The sequence below is a fragment of the Plenodomus lingam genome, assembly GCF_022343315.1.
Source record: "Plenodomus lingam strain CAN1 chromosome Unknown contig_26, whole genome shotgun sequence".
Classification (NCBI taxonomy): Eukaryota; Fungi; Ascomycota; class Dothideomycetes; order Pleosporales; family Leptosphaeriaceae; genus Plenodomus; species Plenodomus lingam.
In genome coordinates this window covers 465,990-479,295 of record NW_027093941.1, presented here as the reverse complement: position 1 = coordinate 479,295, position 13,306 = coordinate 465,990, and the positions used below count along the sequence as shown (strand labels likewise).

The window sequence follows — 13,306 nt, the reverse complement described above, 5'->3', positions numbered from 1 at the left end:
AAGACACACATACTTGTATATCAATCGTATCCACACTGGGCAACCATAGAAAACTATTGATTCTTTGTGCAGACTTTTCATTTTCACGGAGGTCCCAGTTTCGAAGGCATAATGCGATTATGCGTGCACTTTATACGATCGCCTGGTGGTGTTGGCGATGTTGCTTCTAGGGCCGGGGTGGGAGGGGCGCTAGCTGGAAAGGTACGGGTACAGGTACAGATGCAGCAGCGCAGAGGGATTACGATTGAGCAGTTGGACGGGAGGAGAGATGGTATGTTTTAATTTCCTTTGATTTTTTTTGGGTCATATATATTGGGAACAGGTTGGCGTGCATGTAGACAGGCTCGTTTACAATCGACTACAATCCGGCAAATTGGGGTCTTGTCCCTTTGTTTTTTTATATTTCAAAAAAAAAAAAAAAAGATACAAGGAAAGAAAGCTAATCAACACATCTTCTGTCCTCTCCGTCCAGCCCGAGAACGCATCGTCATCCTAGGATCAGGCTGGGCAGGCTTCAGCCTCGCACGCGGGCTCGACCCCCGGAAATTCCAAGCCGTGGTGGTCTCCCCACGCTCGCATTTTGCGTTTACGCCGCTGCTGGCGTCGACGGCGGTGGGCACATTGGAGTTTCGGACGGTGCTGGAGCCGGTGCGGAGTAAGCGGACGCGGGTGGATTTCATCCAAGGGTGGGCAGACGACGTGGATTTCAGGCGCAAGACGGTGACGATCGAGGAGGCCGTGGATGATCCGTTGCAGGCTCTGGCCCCCCTTTATGATCGCCATGCTGGGGAGTCGGCGGAGCAGCGGGCGAGGGCGAACGAGGCGGAGGTGGCAAAAGGGAGACAGTTTGATTTGACGTATGACAAGCTGATTGTGACGGTGGGCTGTTATAGCCAGACGTTTGGCACGCCGGGCGTCAGGGAGCATGCCTTCTTCCTCAAGGACGTCGGCGATGCGCGCAAGATTCGCAATAGGCTGCTGGCCTGCTTCGAGGGCGCAGCGCTACCCACCACGACGGAGGAGATGCGCCGCCAGCTTCTGAACTTTGCAGTGGTCGGCGGAGGACCGACGGGCATCGAGTTCAGCGCTGAACTGCATGATTTGATCCACGAGGACCTGGCCAAGATTTACCCGGAACTCATCCCATACCATAAAATCACCGTCTACGATGTCGCGGACAAAGTACTACCCATGTTTGACGAGAAGTTGGCAAAGTACGCGTCACAGCGGTTTGCCCGCAGTGGCATTGATATCAAGACTAGCCATCATGTCGAGTCGCTACGGTTAGGAGCCCCGGCTGAGCGGACGATTTCTAAAGACGTCAATGACTACCGCCTGTTCACCCTCAAGCTCAAGGAAGAAGGCGACATTGGAGTCGGCATGTGCGTCTGGAGTAAGTTCCAACCCCCCCATCCTCTCACACCTACCTGTATGAACCACTACTAAACCAAAGCCAGGCACAGGACTGATGCAGAACCCCTTTGTGGCGCAATCACTCGACGACGTCCGACAAGCCCCAGACAACCTCCAACTCCTCGACAGCAACCAAGCCCTCCAGCACCTCAAAGGCGTAAAATGGAAAGTAAAAAAACACCCCCGCTCAGGCTCCATCATCACCGACACCCGTCTGCGCGTCAAACTCGAGCCCTCGACCACCACCGCCGGCCCCCAATCCACAGGCCCAGAAGCCGTGAACCCGGACGTGTTTGCCCTCGGAGACTGCGGTGTCATCCAGGACACGAGCTACCCGGCCACTGCGCAAGTGGCCTCGCAAAAGGCCCTGTGGCTGACCAAACGGCTCAACAAGGGGGATGTGGATAAGACGGCGTTTACGTACCGGAATCTGGGTACGCTTGCGTATATTGGGAATTGGGATGCTTTGTTCCAGGGGGGCGGCGGAGGGAGGCTGCAGGGCTATCTCGCGTGGATTATATGGCGGGGGGCCTATTTGACCAAGACGGTCAGTTGGCGGAATAAGATTCTGGTGCCGGTTTATTGGGCTGTGAATTGGGTGTTTGGGAGGGATATTAGCAGGTTCTAGAGGGGAGGAGGGGAGGTGGTCATGATGCTTGGTTAGTTTTGGGGATGGTTGAGTTGGCCAGGATAAGAGCGGTGTGTATAAAATGGCGAGTTTGTAATTTTAGCACCGAGAGATGGAGAGAGCGTTCACTCGTTGTGGATGGGGAGAAATACACGCAAACTCCACCACACAATCAAACCCCCCAAACCAACACCCACCGTACCCATCCACCCCACACCCCACAACTCCCCAGGTAACTATACTAGCGAGACAAAACCCGAAAGCGAAAGCCAAGATGAAAAAGAAAACCTACCCCAGCTTACCCATGGACTCCCACCCCATCCCGACGCGGTCCACATCGGGCCTTTGCAGAAGAACACACAGAGACAGGAGCATGAACTGTACTTGTCCCACACGAACAACCCTGGTCTGACATGCAGTAGTTCCGTCGACGTGGCTCGGTGGGCGAGCAGATGACTTGAGCCGAGGAGGGAGGGAGTGTGTGTGTGTGTGTGTGTGTGTGTATTTGTATGCAGTGTTGGGTCTGTTGGATGTGTGTGTACCATGTACGTAGAGGCAGGGATGTGTGCAGTTTGTGTGCAGTTTATCTGCAGTTTGTCTTCTCAATGCGACTCGACAGAAACAGAAGATTATCCAAACCAAGCGTACAGAAAGAAGGAGAAGAAAAAAAAGGGTATTTCGGGACTGTCGGTGTGTTGATTGGTTAAGCGTGCGTAAGTCCAAGTACGTCCATGACCAAAGATGCCCACACACATGGTACTTTGCTGACAGCGCAACGAGATGGAGTTTGGGCGAGGCGGCGACTTGGGACAGATTGACAGATTGATTGATTGATTGATTGATTGATTGATTGATTGATTGATTGATTGATTGACGGACGGGTCTGAAGTCCATGCCAATGTCTGGTCTAGTCGGTGATGACGGTCTACGCTTGCTTGTTCTTCTCTCTTTTTTCCCTTTTTTCCATCAAATCCCACACTACCTACCAGCCTGGCCTTCCAGCTTACCCGCGTGCCCAACGGAGGCGTGGAGCAGGACAAGCACGACAAGCCAGGACTCGAGTGTTTACCTGGTGTGTTGAGCCTGCGTTGTCAAGCCTGCGTGCGTGCGTGCGTGCGTACGTGCGTGTGCGTACTATGTGTTGTAAACTTGTGGCCCGCTGGACCGCCCTCAGCTTTCCTCTCCCGTTGCACAACGTTACGCTTCTTGATCGGTTCCCAGGATGCATGCAATCGCACCTTGCGTCACTGTCGATAATTCCCTTCCCCCCCCCTCTCTACCGGCTACCCTCTCTATTACCACACACCACCGCCAACAAAGATTAGATTCACACTGACGACACCCTCCCCGCAAACATACGCTGGCACCAGCGCAGCCCTGCCAAAAAAAAAAAGGAAAAAAGGAAAAAAAAAAAAATACAAGATAATTAGCACAACATGGTGGGTAGAGAGAGGCGATGCACTCAGCATGCATCGTCTGCTGTGCTGTGCGTGACGGATCGTTACTGACGTTTGTCGTGTTTTGTGTGTCTGCCATATAGACCGACCACCCGTACACATCTGGCGGTCCCCTTCCGCCCTCTCGACCGCAGAGCCCCGCGCAAACCAACCCGAAATACCACTTTGACGGTGTAGACGACGGGCTGGGCGGCGCCCGAGCAGAAAGTCCTGCATCCTCCCACACCCGCCGTCGTCCTTGTCGAACCAGTTCGAGCACTAGCCATAGCCACCCCCCACGCTCAGCCTCACCATCATGTCTCGAGTCCACTAGCGGAACCGATCAACGGATCAGAGCACGGCGAACTTCTACGCTCAAGAGACCTGTCAGACGCGATTCAGGCTGTACGGAAACCTCGGTTGCCTCGCAGCAGCCAGAGCGGCAGGACTGTTACGAGACGAGCAACGAGGGTGGCGCATTCCTGCCCAAGCTGGGCCGGATAAGAGAGGGGAAGAAAGCGAGCAAGAGTTCCAAGAGCCGCGCTAGCTCCACCGTCAGCTCAGCTCTCGGATCAAAGTCACGACGTCGTCAACGACACATGGAAGACAACGCAGTAGACCAAGCTCGCGAACGTCAGAGACGCGGCGGCTTGCAGCGACATCCGGACAATCTTGCTAATCCGTCGAACCCATCGCCGGTTTCATTCGACTCTGGTGTAACACAGCCGTCCAACACATCAGGTGCCAGTAGCTCGACCGAGACACGGAGGTCTCATGACAACGGTGGCCAGGAGATGACTCTGGAGCCAGCATATCAAGACCGCAGACCAGCATCCCAGGCAGCGTTCCACTCCCAGACACTGGCCAACATGGACCCTCCTCGACCGGATGTCTTCCAATTCCTGGCGCCCGACTCACAGGCCAAATCCTCTGCGAGTGAAGACACACACCACATGACCCCACCCACAACAATATCCTCCGCCCCCTCGTCACCACATGACACTCGCCTCCACAACGATGGCTCCTCGACACCAGGCACCTTCCCGCACGAGATAGAGTCACCCGCTAGCTCGCCAGCCTCGACCCGAAAGTCTGACAATGATCACTTTCACTACCAAGGCCGTGAGTATCGCAAACCGGGGGCGCCACTATATGCAAGTAGCTTTGTTCACGGTCACGAAGTGGAAGAAGAAGAGGACGAGGAGGAGGAGGAGGAGGATGATGACGACAATGATGAAGAAAATAAAGATGAAGATGACAGCAACCATAGTGATGAAAGCGAGGAACAAGACGAGGATCCCAAGGCGAACGAGAGTGGCGAAGAAGCAAGTGGAGCAGAGAGTGAAGAAGCGCACGACGATGATGCACATACTGAGCCTGCTGATCTGGGCCAGGCACCCAGTCTGGCCCTGGACAAGGTCCCCCCTCCCATTGCCCCATCAACATCATCCCGACCCAGTGATCCCCACACTAGACGTCTTAGACAACAGGAAAGGAAGCTTGCCAGCCATGTTCTGCAAAGCCCTCGGCCACAGAGGGAAATCCAATTCGGCGTAGATCCATCCGCTGAACATGTCCCAATGCCTTTGTATCATCCTCATGCCTACTCGGGCCCATCTCCAGCTGCTTCACAGGCCACTTCAGGACCATCGCTGTCATGGCCTCCTATGCCTCCATTGCCTGCCCCCCTTCCCATAGGCTACTCACCCCATCATTCTCCAGAGGGAAGCAATGCATTCCCGTTGACAGTACGATCTCCTGCAGAAGCCATGCAGCAAATGGCCCCACCGTTTCCACCGCATCTCGGCCAACCACCAGTGTATCAGTCGCATGCTCCTGCTCCTGACCTGTCTAGGAAGACCGTCATAGGTTATGAACTGCTGGCCGAAAAGCTGAGCAAGCCCAAGTCGGCTGGAGGTAAGCGCTCGGCCAAGCCGGGCAAGGGCAGTATTGTGCCCATGTACCGAAAGTTTGAGCATCTCAACCATCGTGTTCTACTCCACCTGCAGGACGAAGTCAGTGAGATGGAGGAGGAGCTTCGCCACCTTGATGAAGTGATAGCTCAGACATCGCCAAGGGATGACTCTGGCCGCTGCTATCCAGGATCCAGGCGGGGAGACGCGCGCTTTGGCGGTGAATCACACTACCGCAGGACTGAACTTCTAGGACGCATATTCCAGAAATTGGGGCAGTACAGTGAGTCCTTTTCTCCTTGTCCCGTCAAGCGACGATTTGCACTGGAATGAGAAGGCCGTGTTGTCCAACACAGGACGATGGGCATGCCACTGACAACGGTCCAGACCAGGCCTTGTGTTCCTTTCATACCCTGCTAAAGGAACTCGACCCCACTACCACAGAGGACGTCCAGGCCTATCGCTCGTGGATGGAGAAACGCACGCCAATAGATTATACAGAGGCCCGATTCCTTTCCAGGGAGCAGGATCTTGTTGTGGTTTCGCGCAAATCCTCCGCAGTTGGCCATGATCATGTGGCAGCACCTCATCATCATGATCATCATCACTCGGCCGCGGTCTGGTTCCCTTTGACGCTGACACTTCCCGTCATGGCATTTGCCATTGTTCCGAATGTACTTGCGCGCCTTGTCATTGTTACCCTCATCTGCAGTGCCGAGTTGTGGATGGTCACGGTGACGCCTGAGCTGAAAAGCTTCCTGTCGACCCGGGAGTGGGTTTTTGCTGCTATTGCGTAAGTGAGTTCCAGTTGTCTATCAGACCACCAGGGGGGTTGTTTTTTCATGTAGATACGTACACCTATGCAGACTTGTGGTTGTGGCGCCATGTTCAGGCAGACGATTGGAGTTTATAGGCGCCGGCAGCAACTCCGATGGATGTATTGGCCGAGTTGTTGATGCTGGCTGTCTGGTCTTGATGACTGTGCTAATGCAGACAGCTATTTCGGGGTCATGGCCCTGCTCGCAGGCCTCGCACGTTGAGGCGCACAGACTGAGACGGTGAAGCTTGGGCATGGGCATTCCACATCAGGCTCCAGCGCTGCGGAGGATTTGACGCACTGATCGCCATGGTCGGTTGCACGGGCCCAGGCACACTGCCCGCCCTATCCGAGAAGAAATTGGCGGGCTGTGGAGTCGTTCGTGTTGCACGGTTCCTGTTTCCCGCATGTCGTCACTCCTCCGCGCATTTGAGACTTTTGGGGTGAATTGGACAGCGTTGTACCCTATCCGTTTTGGGGATTCAGCCGTGTGGCGGCGGAGGGCAGGGAAGATGGATGGACATCACATGAGGGTACTTGTAGGGTGCGGTTCGCGACCTTCCATGGGCCGATTAGGTGAAAGATGGGCGCGCCGCTTGGCTGACGACCGGGGTGGGGTGGTGTGTGTTGTCGTCCAAGCGATGGTGTGTGTGAGGTAGAATACGAAGAATCTATGATGTTATGCTGGCGGGTATGGGAGAGAGCCAGGCTGGACATGAACTGTCGTCGGCCGAGTGATGGGCAGTGGCGACATGTTGTGTAGGGTAGACGAAGTACTAGAATAGGCCTAGGTTGGAGGCGTAGTACTTGGACATGCATCGAATACTGGGACTGCCTGTGGCACTGGAGAGAGTAGGATTGAATGGACATGCATGCTGATTGGAGGGGGAGGCGCTAGTGTGGTTGCCAATCGAGTTCCTCTGAGGAGGGTCGGGCTGCACAACGTGCCACTTGCGTTTCTGCTTGATGATGAGAGAGCCCCATTGCAGCGGGATCGGACCGAGAGGGAGATGGCCGGTCTGTGTCGTAGTAGTGTACTATAGTGCAGTGCAGTAACAGTAGTTTGTGTAGTTGTTGGCAGTACAGTCGGTGGATGATGATGAGGAGAACAAGGTCGATTGCAGGTCCATCACCGACCAAGCGGCAGGTAGGTGCTCTAGATGGATGGATGGGCACAAGATATTGTACAACCTAGGTAGTGTAGGATGTAGTAGGCATGTATACAGTAGGTAGGTACTATGGTAGGTACAAGTAACGATGATGGCTGGGGTGTGGACGGAACGCTCAGACCATGGCCGAAGAAAGGACCATGGTTCACGCCGGGCGCGCGTCCAAGTGGAGGAGGAAGATGGGGGAGGGGGCAAAGTGATGAGTACTCTCTCTCTCGGGGTGGGATGGTTAAGCGTCATGTGTGGGGACCAGGGAAGCATGGGTTGGCCGAAGGTGGAAGTGTGGTAAAGGCTGGTCATGGCCCAAGAAGGAGGCAGCAGCAAGTTGGGTGATGAGGCGTAGGTACAGTGTGGAATGTTTGTGTGTACTGCAGGTAGGATATGTAGACTGTAGCAGACACTGTGTGCCATGTACTCTGCGGTGTACTGTGTAGGAACGTGCGGTGTAGGTGTAGGGTGAAAGCGGGCGTGAGAAGGGTGAGGAAGCTGGTTTCAGAAGGGGCAATGAGTGAGTGCAGCGAAGGGTGCCGTGGGGGGGAAGTCGGTGGGGTCCGTGCGCTTGTTTTGACATGCGTGGGCTAGTGTTGGAGTGGGCTAGCGTCGTGTTGTGCCTGCACCCAAGTAAGTCTAGTCAGGAACCGGGGGCGTCTGTGCAGACTGACGCCAGGCTCGTTTGGGCACAGATTGGGTCAAGTGGCGGGGGGTCAGGGGAAAATCGGAAAATGGGAAAATAGGACAAGCAGGTGACCCGTTTCAGAGGAGGGCTTGTGGGTGTGTGAGCGCATGTGGGTGTGGTCAAGGGCTTGTGGGTGTGTGAGCGCATGTGGGTGTGGTCAAGGGCTTGTGGGTGTGTGAGCGCATGTGGGTGTGGTCAAGGTGGGTGTGGTTGTATACTACGAGTAGGGTAGGCATGTGTGATGATGCCTGGTGTTGATATTGATAGTACGGGAGGTGGTGGAGAAGTAGAGCGAGCAGGGCTCCTACGGCCATTGCTTTTGCTTTACCTGCTCTTTCTTGCACAGCCATCGTCGTCAAGCCATCCTCCTTCTGCCCATCATCATCATCATCATCATCATCATCATCATCATCATCATCATCATCATCACCCTCATCATCACCACCATTACCTAGCCCTACATAGCCCATAGCCCCCAACCGACCACGACCACGACCACGACCACGACCACGACCACGACCACGACCACGACCACGACACCCACTTGCCGAAACAAGGGCTCCTCCTTCCCACCCATACTACGTGTAACCTACCTACTACGTACACTACTCACTTACTTACTCTAGAGTACACACACCCACACACACACACATTACATAGCACTGCCCAAGCACGCTACGACTACCCTATCCTATCCTGCTACCAGCATCCATTGCCCGCTTCGCTTACCTAGCTGCTCCTACTTCCCTTCCTCCCCCCAGACGTTTGGCTCGCTCCTGTCTGGCGCTCCTTCATAATCCCGCTTCCCCCCAATTGCCGTGTGTGAGTGTGTGAGTGTGTGTCTGTGTGCAGAGCAGGTGTGCAACTCTCGTCTCCCTCGTCTAATACCTCACTGGCACCCACCCCGTTCTCGTCTTGTCTCGGTCGCTTGTCGCCCTCTTCCAAACCCAGCGCCTCTCCCCAAAGCTCGCTCCCCCTCTGCGAAACGCTCTGCACGTCTGGAATGTCGCACCTTGGCCTCTGTCCACTCACCGTCTGACCTCCCCCGCACCTGTCGCGTCCCTGGCCTGCCAGACGCTCCATTCAGCACCCGCGCCCACCATCACCCATCGCCCATCGCCGTCCCCCTCCCCCTCCCCCTCCCCTTCCTCCTACTTCCCGTCGATTGCATTGCCCCGCCGCCCGCCGCCGTCCTCGTCCTCGTCCCCGATTACAATCTCGCCGCCTCGTGTGCGCACAACACCTGAAGAACCGCTATTCGTTGCTACTCAGCAACTCTCGCTGGACGGGCCCTCCCGCGCGCAAGTCATCTGCCTGTCCCTTTGCTGATCGCCAGCCTATCCTAGCCCCCTTCATACAAAGAAAACCCTACGGCGAAGCACAATCCACGCCCGACTAGCCTCCCCAGACAAAGCCCCGAATTCCTGGGCCGTCACCCCTAACAGCTCTGTTGTTCCACGTTGCCGTACCTGAGTAGATTCTTTGTCGAGTCTGCTGTTGCGCGCGCGCTTGTCAGCGTTCCTGCCTCGCGACAAATACATTTCCCCTCTCTCCCCTCTCTCCCCTCTGCCCTCTCCCCTTGGCCCTTGGCCCTTAGCCGGCTCTGGTCGCAGCGCGCGGTCACCACACAACAGCACAAATGGCAGTGTCGATGCTGCACGCTCCCTCGCGAGCCTCCACATCCTCGTCCTCGTCCTTTATACCCGTCTCGCGCCAAAACACAATGTCTTCGCACGATGGCTCGCGATCGGTGCGCCAGTCTAAGCGGTACTCGGTCACGGCGCTGTATCTGTCCATGTCTGCAAAGGACAAGGAGCTTGAGATTGAGGATGACTTGGCCAGAGGTACGAGGGCAACGTCGCGCATACCATCTTCTCCCAAGGCTGACCCATTTCCCTAGCGCAGAAAATACTCCGAGAACTCAAGGCCAAGATTTCGTCGCAGTCGAAGAAGAACTTTGTTCTCGAAAAAGACGTGCGATACCTCGACTCGCGGATAGCCCTACTGATTCAAAATCGCATGGCATTGGAAGAGGTAGGCCTTGCCATACAATCAATCCTCCATTCGCAACCGCCTCGACTGATCCCCTTGTGCAGCAAAACGAAGTGGCCGACCACTTGGCAGACGGCCTCGAGTTACAAGAGGGCTTCTTCCCAAACGACGAAAAGACGCAGAAATACGGCAATCTGCTCTTCCTCTTGCAGTCGGAACCACGGCACATTGCGCATCTGTGTCGCCTGGTATCCATGGCTGAAATCGACGCCCTTTTGCAGACTGTCATGTTTACCATTTATGGAAACCAGTATGAGAGTCGCGAAGAACACTTGTTGTTGACCATGTTTCAGGTAGGTCTTGGCTCTGCGCAAAAGACAACATATGCGTCCAAGTTTTTAGGCTAATCTTGCGCCCTCAAGTCGGTGCTCACGTATCAATTCGACAACACCCCGGACTATAGTTCGCTCCTGCGCGCAAACACACCAGTCTCACGCATGATGACCACCTATACCCGCAGAGGCCCCGGTCAAAGCTACCTCAAGGTGGTCCTCCAGGACAGCATAAACTCGTTGATCGAGCTCAAGGATCTCGATTTGGAGATCAATCCCCTGAAGGTCTATGAGAAGATGGTCACCGAGTTGGAGATTCAAGGCAATCTCCCACCGGATATGCCCAAGAGCGTAACCGCAGAGCAAGCAGCCGACAATGAAAAAGTACAGCAGATTATCGCACCGCGCGTGAATATGCTCATGGAGATTGCCAACAATTTCCTGACCACCATTATCAACGGCCTCGAAGAGACACCCTACGGCATCCGGTGGATATGCAAACAAATCCGTAGCTTGTCGAAGCGAAAGTACCCCGACGCACAAGACCAGACCATCTGCACCCTGATCGGTGGCTTCTTCTTCCTGCGCTTCATCAATCCCGCCATTGTCACCCCGAGATCCTACATGCTCATCGATGTCTTGCCAGCCGAAAACCCAAAGCGCACGCTCACGTATATTGCCAAGATGTTGCAGAATCTCGCCAACAAGCCATCGTACGCAAAGGAACCCTACATGAAGAGCTTGCAACCTTTTATCCACCAAAACAAGGAGCGCATCAACAAGTTCATGTTGGACCTCTGCGAAGTACAAGACTTTTACGACACCCTGGAGATGGACAACTATGTTGCCTTGTCCAAGAAGGATCTCGAACTGTCCATTACGCTAAACGAGGTGTATGCAACGCATTCGTTGCTGGAGAGGCATGCTGCCGAGTTGGTGCGTTCACCTTCTGCAAGAGATCATGAAGGGGGTACTAATACGATCCTGCAGGCCAAGGACGACAGCTCCCATTTGGGCGTCATCCTGCAGGAACTTGGGCCTGCGCCACCACAGCTTCCGCGAAAGGAGAATCGAGCCATTAATCTGCCGCTGTTCAGCAAGTGGGAAACACCGCTGGATGACCTGACGGCGGCGCTGGACATTACGCAAGAGGAAATCTTCTTCATGGAGGCCAAGAGCACGTTTGTCATGATCCTTCGCTCACTGCCATCAAACACCAGCATCACCCGAAGGCCATTGAGGCTAGATAGAATCGCCGAGGCCGCCGCGACGACCAAGAACGACTCGATCATGGTGAAGAAGGGCATCCGCAGCATGGAGCTGCTCAGCCAACTGCAAGAGTTGGGTGTCATCGACAAGGAAGATGGCTTCTCATTGCTTAGGGATGAAGTCGAGCAAGAGCTGGTGCACTTGGGCTCCATCAAGGAGAAGGTCATTGAGGAGACGCGCAAACTCGAAGAAGTCTTCCGGACGATTCGCGACCACAATGGATTCCTTGTCGGCCAGCTCGAGACCTACAAGTCCTATCTACACAATGTGCGCAGCCAGTCGGAAGGCAAGACACGAAAGCAGCAGAAGCACCAGGTCCTGGGCCCCTACAAGTTTACCCATCAGCAACTGGAGCGAGAGGGCGTGATTCAGAAGAGCAATGTGCCGGAGAATCGGAGGGCCAATATTTACTTCAACTTCACCAGCCCCTTACCCGGCACCTTTGTCATCTCGCTCCACTACAAGGGCCGCAACCGCGGTCTGCTCGAGCTCGACCTGAAGCTCGACGATCTCCTGGAGATGCAAAAGGACAATCAAGAAGACCTGGATCTCGAGTACGTGCAATTCAATGTGAGCAAGGTCCTCGTCCTCCTCAACAAGCGTTTTGCGCGGAAGAAGGGATGGTAGATTCGCCTCCTTGCCGCACGCGACACGTCACGAAGAAATCACGATACAACAGATACCCCCGACTTTTACCATGTATTCTCCCCTGTTTGAACGCCTCTTCGATGTCCCCATACTCCCTGACTTGCTCTTTTGGCAAGAAATCCAATGGCACGTCCATCTATCATCTTCATCCTCTCTACCACTTTACTACGACTACTATTCCCCATCATTGATGCCAATGTCATCATTGTCATCATCACGGCGTCGGAGTATGGGAGAGATGTGCGTCGTTTGGCAACAATGGCTATCGTTTTTCTGTCAATTTCTTTTCTCCCGGTATTTTGTCTTTGGGCTCTTTTTTGGCTCGTCGTTTTCTTTTCCTGTTTTTGTGGTTTTCTTTTTTATTTTCCTTGGGATACCCCCTTTTTTTTCTTCTTTCTTCGGGCACATGGGCGGAAATCGGATGATGGCTTGGGAGGGAGAAGGTCTTGTAATTTTATGGTTTTTTGGGCTTTTTGGGTGGGGGGTTGTAGGGGCTGTTGTTGGTATTGTCGGTGGTTGTATTGTTGGTGGAGAGGAGGAGGAGGAAGGGGAAGAGGAATGATTGCAATTGATTTGTTTACCTCTCTCTCCCTCTCTCTCTCCCTCCCTCTCTGTACGCCTCTCCCGACCAGGAAATCCTCCTCGTCCGCCCGCCTCGGGATTATGTCTCTCTAATGCGCACACATGTTGTTTTTACACCTTGTGGCTCTTTTGATTCATGTGATATACTTGTCTTTTTATCCCCATCTTATCCCATCCCATTCCATTCCATCACATATATCCCTCTCCCAGCTACGACTATCCCTATCCCCCCTTTCTCTAGGCCCCACCCGCTCTAGTCTTTCCCTTTCAGCGGGTGGAAGGGCAGCGAGGGGCGGGGGCGGTAGTGGGGCTTTCCCAGCCACGCATACGGCTGTCTGGTTTCCAGCCCGTCAGTTGCGCGCCGGCGAACCAAGGCGACGAGCACGCCAAAGCGCAAAACAGACACCCGTCCCCTTCACACGCGCTACCCG

The 13,306-nt window shown here is 54.6% G+C and overlaps 4 protein-coding genes across 4 annotated transcripts; 3 read left to right on the top strand and 1 right to left on the bottom strand.

Annotated features, from left to right (window-relative positions):
* Positions 1–219: 219 nt before the first annotated feature.
* On the top strand, positions 220–2,041 carry IAQ61_006420 (uncharacterized protein; the record flags this gene model as incomplete). Its single annotated transcript, XM_066097176.1, has 3 exons — positions 220–271; positions 554–1,393; positions 1,458–2,041. 3 exons carry the CDS (start codon positions 220–222, stop codon positions 2,039–2,041), a joined length of 1,476 nt encoding a protein of 491 aa, XP_065952653.1.
* A 1,436-nt stretch (positions 2,042–3,477) lies between these two features.
* Positions 3,478–6,430, top strand: IAQ61_006419 (uncharacterized protein; the record flags this gene model as incomplete). The annotated part of the gene is made up of 4 exons (XM_066097175.1): positions 3,478–3,480; positions 3,582–5,673; positions 5,778–6,183; positions 6,388–6,430. 4 exons carry the CDS (start codon positions 3,478–3,480, stop codon positions 6,428–6,430), a joined length of 2,544 nt encoding a protein of 847 aa, XP_065952652.1.
* A 553-nt stretch (positions 6,431–6,983) lies between these two features.
* On the bottom strand, positions 6,984–8,765 carry IAQ61_006418 (uncharacterized protein; the record flags this gene model as incomplete). Its single annotated transcript, XM_066097174.1, has 3 exons — positions 6,984–7,244; positions 8,361–8,617; positions 8,756–8,765. The coding sequence occupies 3 exons, from the start codon at positions 8,763–8,765 to the stop codon at positions 6,984–6,986; spliced, it is 528 nt and encodes a 175-aa protein (XP_065952651.1).
* A 926-nt stretch (positions 8,766–9,691) lies between these two features.
* IAQ61_006417 (uncharacterized protein) lies at positions 9,692–12,272 on the top strand (the record flags this gene model as incomplete). Its single annotated transcript, XM_003845255.2, has 5 exons — positions 9,692–9,896; positions 9,953–10,086; positions 10,149–10,397; positions 10,467–11,312; positions 11,367–12,272. The coding sequence occupies 5 exons, from the start codon at positions 9,692–9,694 to the stop codon at positions 12,270–12,272; spliced, it is 2,340 nt and encodes a 779-aa protein (XP_003845303.2).
* Between the last annotated feature and the right edge of the window lie 1,034 nt (positions 12,273–13,306).